The 9,604-nt window shown below is 46.7% G+C and overlaps 1 protein-coding gene across 1 annotated transcript in view; it reads left to right on the top strand.

Moving 5' to 3' along the window:
• The first annotated feature begins 7,050 nt into the window (after positions 1-7,050).
• Positions 7,051-9,604, top strand: part of LOC126527699 (basement membrane-specific heparan sulfate proteoglycan core protein-like) — a 45,081-nt gene continuing 42,527 nt past the window's right edge. Inside the window, exon 1 of the mRNA XM_050175566.3 lies at positions 7,051-8,679. Within this exon, the coding sequence (XP_050031523.2) occupies positions 8,580-8,679 (100 nt within the window). The 5' untranslated portion in view covers positions 7,051-8,579. The remainder of the gene's footprint in view (positions 8,680-9,604) is intronic.

Here is a 9,604-nt window from a genome sequence, read left to right as displayed (position 1 = left end):
ACATTGTGGTCCTCGCTCCGTGAACGTTCTGGTCCAGTTCAGTTCCCTTCGCTTCTTTCCCCACACTCGGCTACTTTTGAGGCCGACTTCTCTTTGTTTTCCCTTCTCTGTAGCTGACTTTCTTCCATTTTCTCGTTTGTATTTCTTCACTTTTCGCCTCCTGTTCTGCTTGCCTATCCGGGCACCTGCACTGTAAAATAATTTACACACTAAAATGAAAAAGTGTGTAAATGTGTCTATAACTCACACCCTTAGGGTGTCCTTTATATAGATAACACCCCAAGGGTGTGAGTTTTAGACACATTTACACCTTTTTTTTCACTTTTTAGGGTGTAAATTATATTAAAGTGTGCCCAAACGCACATACCTGCTCGGGAGGATTGATCAAGAGCATTCGCGTAACTATTGTCACGTGCGTTGTTTCACATACCCGATGGTCGAAGTTGCCTTTTCTTGAAGACAATTTTTTATGTTGTTCTTTCCGTTGTGAGAAAATGAGTGACCGTTACCATTATAAGGTGACTACGTCTCTTTCATTTATCTTCATTTCAGTAAATAAAAATCAAGAACACACGCCCCGTTGTACGCATGCTCAGCGGGTCAAGTTGTCTGTTCCCAAGTGTTCTCTTCGAGCACATACCCGGTTATCCAAGATGGCGTGAAGGAGATTGATTACGGGCGGACAAAGCGAAAAAAAAAATTAAATTATGGGGTTTTACGTGCCAAAACCACTTTCTGATTATGAGGCACGCCGTAGTAGAGGACTCCGGAAATTTCGACCACCTGGGGTTCTTTAACGTGCACCTAAATCTAAGTACACGGGTGTTTTCGCATTTCGCCCCCATCGAAATGCGGCCGCTGTGGCCGGGATTCGATCCCGCGACCTTGTGCTCAGCAGCCTAACACCATAGCCACTGAGCAACCACGGCGGGTGACAAACCGAAAAGTTCGTGACGTTCCCAAAGAGTGACGATCCCATTGAAATTGATTCGTCGTATTCGTAACACAACACTCAGAATACGAAGCGACTTGAAGAGCGGTTATGTGTCTGACCTGTTTTGTGGCACCAGGAGGGCAGACTTGCACGTCAGTGGCGCGCATGCGCAGACGCAGCGATGGCGAACTGAGCGAGCGAGGCGTCTACAAGATGGTTCCTTGCAGTGTGTGCTCAAGTCTGATCGATAGAGCCGTGTTGGTTAAAGGCATAGGTCCGCTATAGCTAGAAATAGAGGTTTTATTGAAGAAAAAAAAAGGTTCCGGAGAGACAGACAAAATTCTATAGACTGCAATAGGTATAGTAATGCCTGATTAAGCTCGAGCAGGCTGGGTGACTATTTGTCTCCGCCCCGTTTTGAAGGGGATTCCAATAGAAATCGTGACCATACTTATTGTCATAATTATCATCATCATTCAAGTGTACTGCGGTAGGCGACTAATCATACAGTTTCATATTTAGCAGTTCATGCTGGCCCCACCGCCTTTTCAGAAGTCATTTGAAGAAGACCTAGGTTCTGAATAACCTGTAAATTAAAATGTCACCCTTCTATTCATTAGGTCGGCCACTGACCTCGCGACTACTTCGGCAATCTTCGGCTCAGTCGACAGCTTCCTCGCTGGGCCATTCACTGTACCTTAGGAAGTGACTTTACTAATCCCCCGATGAATGGCACTCGTGGGAGATCCCAGAAGGAAGGGAGGTCACGTGTACAGAGCGAGGCTGCTGTGGTTCAAAGCCAACTCGAGGAGCTAATCTTTCACCGCCGCTAATGACTCTGACCAGCGCACTTGCTCAAGCGATACCGAGGTTCGGGAGGTCACGTGATCACGAATGCGAAGTACCCGCGCTTTAATGAAAAGCCGTCTCTGTATACTCGAGCTTCAAGCCAACAACAGGTGCTGCCCTTGAATAATGTCTAAGCAATGTTCCCAATGTTTCCCAATCGGTTGGTGGTGTGCAGTCATAACATCCAATTTGACGCCATTTTTGTTTGGGTTTTCTTACTATTATAAAAGAACAAGTCAGCCTGTCTTTTTTCTTTTTTTAGTTTGATGAGATTTGTTTGCGTACCCTCAATCACCTTCGGGAGTCCGCCCACCTGGCCTCGAAGATATATCAATGTACTCCTTGCGTACCCAAATATACCGAAATATGCTTTGCCGAAATATACTAATGAGCTGAAGATGATCCCGGATGAAGCCTTATGTGCTTGCTTCTATGGCCTCCAGAAACCATGGCAGCTGGACGTACATAGCCGAGAGGGTTATTTTTTACGAGACCAAAACTAATTACTAAGTTGAGTAAATTATTTTCTGCGAGCTTTGCCCTGCAACTTATCTAACAAGGGTTTGTGGCACGTCCTGTGGTTCGCTATTTGTCAAAAATTATTCGCCTCACAGCCGAAGGGGGGAACGGGGTGTGTGGTCGAAACCCTTTGCGACCATCTGGGATTATTTTAGGTGCACCCACAGCTCAGCACAAGAGTGTTCTTTGCGTTGTTTCTGCCACCAGAATAGCGGAAACCGTGGTCGGGACTCGAGCCCGCGACGTCGAGCTCAACGCCAGAACGCAAAAGTCACTCGGTAATTAACCGCGGCGAGAGATTGTGCAGTCGCAAAAGTCCACGAAAACACGACCTTTACAAGCGCGTAAAATTGACTCACTTTTTCACTTTCTACCCTTTTCCTCTTTTTATTCCCCTTTCCCCACCCCCCAGTGTAGGGTAGCAAACCGGATGCTCTCCTGGTTGACCTTCCTGCCTTTCCTATCCTTGCTTTTTTCTCTCTCTCTTGACTGAATAGGTCCGCCCGGAACATTTCCTTTTAAAAAATTCGACGAACCTCATGTTGTTTGAGGAGGTGAAACGTTATGATCTGATCTGTGACGTCTTTATTCAGAGAGATGAGGAAATCCGTTCAACTAGGAATTAAAGGCGTGTGCAGAAATTGCTTCCCATGTCTTACGGGGGCCTCGGTTCTCCATACCTTCGTAGGCGGTTGTGAATGCACGCGGTGTACTGGTCCGTTTTCGTCGTAGACGAATTCCGCGGGCTTCGCCAACAGAAGGGAACGGTCTCGTTGCGCGTTGTAACGAGGTCGAATGCAGTCGTTCAGTGTTACTGGCTGAATTTCTCGTGGTACTACGAGAAATACACTACGGCGTGCCTCACAATCAGAAAATGGCTTTGGCACGTGAGACGCCATGAATTTTTGTTAGGTTTTCTTTCTCTGTTTTTAGTACAGCGAATCCCGTTTTCTGCGCCACATTAAAAAGATTGGGTGTATTAGCAGCCGTGATGATCCACGAAAATCCGAAGATGTCATGTCATTCACGAAAATCCGAAGAAGAAGTTCATGTCTTTTGCCGCGGTACTTTTTACATCTGTCGTTAGAAGCATTCATCCCCGGCGTTGTCAATCGTTATCACTGTAAGCCCACTTATGCGGCCTGAAGTGTAATCCCTGAGGTCTCCTACTTTGTTGCAGCGCAGAGAACAAGAAAAACCCGTTAGACAACACACAGCGCCACTTTCTAATACAAGTTCATTTCACATTTTAACAGCCGTGTTTATAACCCGGGAGCACATTAACCGATTAAAGAACTTGGCGGCTGATCGTTTCCTTGCCTCTCAATAACCAGAGATACGATTGCCGACCAGATTAAATGTAACGTTTATTATGAGCGGAAACAAATGCGAAGCGGCTCCCTCGATTATGGAAGCTAAAACGAGAGCAACATTTCGTGACATATGCACCAGTGAACCATCGATTTCGTCATAAAAAAAAAAAATGGGGGCCGACCCTAATCATTGACTTAGGTGTCTCTTCGTGGCACTCGCACCTCGGCGTTGGTGTTCATTAGATTAAGCCAGCGAACGTCTTTCCCCTGGCGCTGTATGCGGGCGAGGAGAGAGAGAGGGAGAGGAAAGGCGAGGAGAAAGACAGCGCACGCCACCTGCCGGCGCGTAGCCGCCTAAGGAGCGCCGCACCGTGGCCTCCGCGATCAGCTCTCAGTTGCGTTGCGCGCCGCCGGAGTTGATCGCGGAGGCCTCGGGCGCACAAAGCGCACCTTACGCGCCCTCTCCTGTGCTGACGTCAGAGCGACGTAACGAGCGCGCGCGTGGCTGTTGCCGGCAAGCGAGCGAGCGAGCGAGCAGGTGAAAAAAAATGGCTGTGGCTTAGCTATATTTGGTTCGGCTAGACGAAGAAACAACTCATGCAGGTGAGCGCACGAGCTGAGACCCGGCTATGAGACGCGGCCGCAAGCGAGCGCACGAGTTGAGCCTCCGCTTTTGCAGCTGTTATGACGTCATATGGTAGCTACGCGGCCGTGCGCGGCGCAGCAAGGAAGAGCGTGGTTGTGCGGCTAGTATGCTTCGCATAAAAAATAGATCTGGTTTTACGCGCCAAAACCACGATCTGATTATGAGGCACGCCGTGTAGTGGGGGAGTCGAGAAAGTTGGACCATCTGGGGTTCTTTAACGTGAACCTATACCTAAGTACACGGGTGTTTTCGGATATCGACCCCATCGATATGCGGCCGCTGTGGCAGGGATACGATTCCGAGCAGGTGAGCGCCGGGAGAGAAGCCAGACATGGAGGATGGACGCCACATCCGCTCTCCTAGGCAGTTGTTCAGTCTATGCCAGGCAACTGTTTTCGAGTAATTAGCCGGTTAACTATCGTGCCACCTTCTTGCGTGTGACGTCATTAGTGACGTCATTACTTCTGCTTCCTACTTCCGGGTTTCCAGGAATTTCGCCAAAGTCGTGCTCACGTGGTGGTTCTCTAAAGTCTACGATTCTCTGCTTCGGTGTGCAGTAATCAGTGATTGCCCATTAATTCTAATTATTTCAGGCACTTCAGTAACTCAACATGTAACTAACCTTATGCTCTGATATCAAATCTATAATGAAACCCATGAATTTTGTACCGTGCCATTTTTTTCAATTTTTTCTGGTTTATAATGAATTTCGTCCTCGGTCGTCTCAGGAGGCGAACCGGAAGTGTTGTGTAAGAAACGATAGTGTGATTCGGTGCTTGTGGCAGTAATAAAATACATTGAACAACTTTGTGCGCGTTGGACGCACCCTCCGTAATAAGTGTTGCCTCGGAAGTGTTAGCCTGTAGTTATCCCGGTTTGGTTTCTGCTCACCCTGCATCGTACACGTGTCCTGTGACGTTTTGAGGGGTATATAAGCACGGTTGCCCAAAGTGGAAATAAACCGGCTGTTGGAAATCAGCGTTGCGGTGTTGTCTAATGTACCCCTCTGTTCCCTGTCGTTCTGCTCGCGCTTCCACAAAGAAGAAGATGCCAGACCAACAGGCCCGTATAGCTACTAGCTTCATCGACCTGATATTTCCATCCGCCCCTGTGCTGCCAGCACAGTCCTACGCCTGCTAATTTCCAGCCATATATTCGTTTATGTGTCGTCATATGCCGTATATTACCGTAATTTGGCACCAGTTCTGTTACTCTAATCGTCACCATCACAACCGTTGTGATCATATTTATGTCCACTGTAGGACGGAGATTTCTCCCAGTGATCTCCAGCTGCTCCTTTCTTGCGCCGGCAAGAAAGGAGCAGAAAGAAAGAAACTTACGAATTTCATCACACTACCTAATTGCCTCGACCGTCCTCGTCAGCAAGATCCCTTCCGTTTGAACATTTTCTGTAACTCTAATACACCCCTCGTTATGTACCCTACGCATTACATCGCGTGTCCCTCCAGTGTCATAGCACGCCCCTATAGTAGAGCTCCGGCAAGCGTCCCCTACATTGGCGACGCATCTTACTCAATAAAAACTCAATTATAAGCACACACATCGCGGTGCTTGTGTCTATAGACACATAGCGATAGAATCAAGATAGCCTTCTTGCGCTATGTCTTACGATTTCTCTACAAGACGGTGCCAAAGTGCGCAGTTCCCGTTCTTTGGAGAAAAATGTTCGAAATTTGATGACTGCCTTTACTTCTCCCATACAGCAAAGGGGGAAATGACCGCAAAGTAAAAAGTTGCAAAACTGTAGCTTGAATGGGACTAAGGAGTTAGCCAGAGGCCTAACTCTAATATTTGAAGTTTGCAAGTGGAAATATAGAGAACCGTCATTCGGTTATACCGGGTGGTCCTTGGGAACACACCTGAAAGGATTGTTTGTACAGGCAGGAGGCGGAAGTGGGCGTTCGCAGCCCCATTCACTACAAGAAAGACGACTGTGCGAGATCCATCTTTGTTTGAAAGTATAAACGAGCAAACGGATAAAGCAGACGGCACAGACGCATCACCTTTGTGGGCGCGCAACGATATCCTTCGCTTTGCAAGCCTTCACGGCCCTGTACAGCTACCTGCCAAGGTAAATCGATTTGCAACGTCGGAAGGCCTTTCGAAACAGAATTCCATCTACTTCCTTGGGTTCCACCTGGTTAGACAATCTACGGGTCTCGTACGCGCCGTGGTTATGCGATAAGCTTGGCCAAGTCCTACGTGCCGATACATCGCATTAGGGGCGCGAGGTTTGCGAGAATGCATTGCACAGCGTTAACGCCTCGAGCGTTGCGTGGGAGCATTGATTATCATCGCCAGCCTGTGCGGTATGTACTTCGTGCCGACTACACGCCAACTCGCGCTGACGAGGTGTTTGCCCAACGACTTGCGGTTCCTCCAGGTGGCCTCGGTGAAGCAGTTTATTGAGGTGGAAGCGCGATATTATGACAGTGCGCGGAACTCGGTCGTTGTCGTGGTGTAGCGCGGTGAATCGCCCGTATACGCGCGGACTGCCCTGGGCTTGAGAACTTCCATGTTTCTCAATCATCTCGAAGGGTTACTTCGTTTAGTTTTGCGCGGTGTGGGATCTGGGGTGTCTTGCGTGAGGTGCACGTCGATGGGGTGCACTCGTTGTGGCGTACATTGTTGCCGTCCTTTTCCCTTGTCAGCATTCGTCGTTTTTTTTTCTCTAGGTGTGTTAACAGGCGAGCTTCTTCAGCTTTATTACACAGTCATCCATTCCTTATTTCCTTTGTTCCTTCCTTTCTTATTGGTTTCTTTTTTCCTTTGTTCCTCCCTTCCCTCCGTTCCGTTTGTCTCGCCGTGTCTTCAAAGTACTTATGGCATAAATAATGGACGGGCGCGTTGTTTAGTACGGATGCTGCATTGCTTGCTGTGCTGTACGAAGCACATAAGTCCGTGAGCTAAATCGTAAGATGAAGTGTTCTGTGTATACATGGATTCAGTGTGTATATGTGTTTGTTTATTTAACATACATATTCTGCCTATATAGAGAGTATAATAGGCCATTGGACTGTAACAGCAACGCAGCATTGAATATGAGAAAAAGCTTGATATTATGAATAAAGCTAACTTGAGGCAGAAGGCTAAGCTGTCGCTGATCATACATACAAAGAAGGAGTAACGTGAGCCGTCACCCTTAAAAGAAATTGCTGGCTCTTTCGTGTGTGTGCATGCATGCATGCCTGCATGCATGTGTTAGTGTGCATCCCCGTTAAAAGTACTTGGTCTACAAAAGAAAAAAAAATCATTTTGTCTGGTACTTGCTGCTTTAAATTATAAGAGACAGTCACCGCAAAAAAAAAAAAAAAAAACATGCCATATGAAACAACGTCAATTACGAAAGTCAATACGCTGAGTCAGAACAACGCGTTTAGGGACCCTCTCTAGGAAGGAGCCTAAAGTTTCTACGCAAATCAGACAAACGTCCACGCAGAGCTCGAACAGAAACATTCGGTAGCCGTGTTGGTGGTCTGGCGAGCGTAATTCATAATCTGTCCCACATAGTATTTTATTGTGCGCTGATCAGTACTATTGTATCTGAGCCTATTTAACAGTATTGTAAACAAAAAAGTGCTGCATGCCCTAGGAGAGGGAGCTCCTGATAATTAGACTTGTTTATTCGTGGTAACACAGGCCACGTGTGCCATACTATAGTACTATAGTATACTGTAGTACTATACTATACTACCATACTATAGTGCGAATTATCATGCGCTACTCTGAACACTTTCATCACATGAAGACGTTCGGCTTAAGACGGCATATTCGCCCGGTCGTTTCGGAGTGTCGTCAGAGCGTTCTGATGGCCATCTAATACAAGAAAGTGCGGTTATAGAGACAAAACATATCACTAGCGTTATTGCGGCTTCGTTGGCATTGTGTAGCGACATTACTGTCACGATGAAGCTCATATCAACGATATTGCCAGCTTAGCGAGCGTGCACGGAAACCACCAGTCCAGTGTGCTATTATAGGATGACGCCGTGTGCTTCCGGACTCATAGGGTCGCTGCGAGTTTTCCCGCTGTCTCAATAGATGGCGCTGGCGTTTCATTGTGTACTCCCCCCCTCCTCCTTTCGGCTCGAACACGCGCGCGCTCCTCGAGCGGATTCGCATTCGCTGACCAGGTGCTCAGACCCACGGTGCTCAATCCTTCAGCGAAAGCGCAGGGCACTTTCGCGGTAGTCCGCGCTTGTAGGGCTTGCGAGTTCCTCAGCTCTTAAAGTCTTTAAAGCCTTCAAGCTACTTCTCGTACACTCAAACAAGAAGTTACTTGCGGATACCCGAAATAATGGAGTTTCAGATTCTCAAACCGAAGCTTCTTCTTACGAAAGTATTTGTGTTGTTGTCAGTTGCATTTATTTCGGCATCGACTGGCGACGGACGAAAAGGTGAGTAAGGCTTCATTTTGAGGTTAAGCTAGTTTTTTTTTTCTCTCTAGCTCTTCAGTGGGTAGTTGTTAAGCTTACGGTATTATTTACGACCGCAAGTATTTCGCCGGCTATTATGCAAAACCTGTTGTTGACGCCGTAGTTGGGGTGTTTTGTTGTCCGTTTATGACTTTTAGTTAGACTACTGCTATGTCTTCGAATATGTCAGAAAATTCTTTGTAGCCCTGTTTAGAAAGAGGTGCAATGGGTGTGCGATTTTGAGATGTTTGTTTTGCTCTCATTTCATTGATCTCTTTTGGTGCGAAATCTTCGGACGTGTCGTCCGTGATCAGATGCTATATCGCATTTCCTTGTGGTTGGCGTCGCCCCCAAAAAAAGAAGACACGCTGGGGGGGGGGGGGGGGGGTTAATTTGCGTTCCTCTTTACATTTCTACCATGTATTTGATTAGACATGATAGAAAGCTTCCTATAGCAGCCCTAGTGGCGAAGGCATGTACCGATTCTTATTTTCTAGGCTGTTTGCTTCACCACTACGCATTTTATCTGCGTTGAAAATAAATATTTCTTTTTTTGTCGTGACCAGAGTTAAGAGGTTATGGAGCAAGTAAGCTTACCAATTTGTGTTCATTGCTGCTTCATTGATGAACACATTGATTTGTGTTCACTGTTCTGCTTTGATAGCATGATCTTCAGGTGGTGATTCCAAAAATTGAGATGATATGCGCCCTTCGTTATATTTCTTATTAGATTTACACGCTTTGATCGAGTATAACAAAATACGATATTGCAGTAGCTTTTATTATCTAATAATATTTAATAACGGTAAGTAACATATTTTAACTATGCAGGTTTTCTTTTCCTTGGTGCTTTATCTCTAATTGTCAGTGCGCGAATATTTCTGTCGTAATCGAATTGGGATACATA

This window comes from Dermacentor andersoni, chromosome 9 (assembly GCF_023375885.2).
Source record: "Dermacentor andersoni chromosome 9, qqDerAnde1_hic_scaffold, whole genome shotgun sequence".
In the NCBI taxonomy this organism is placed as follows: Eukaryota; Metazoa; Arthropoda; class Arachnida; order Ixodida; family Ixodidae; genus Dermacentor; species Dermacentor andersoni.
Note: the sequence above shows the minus strand (reverse complement) of the source record. Positions and strands in the feature narration are given on the sequence as shown.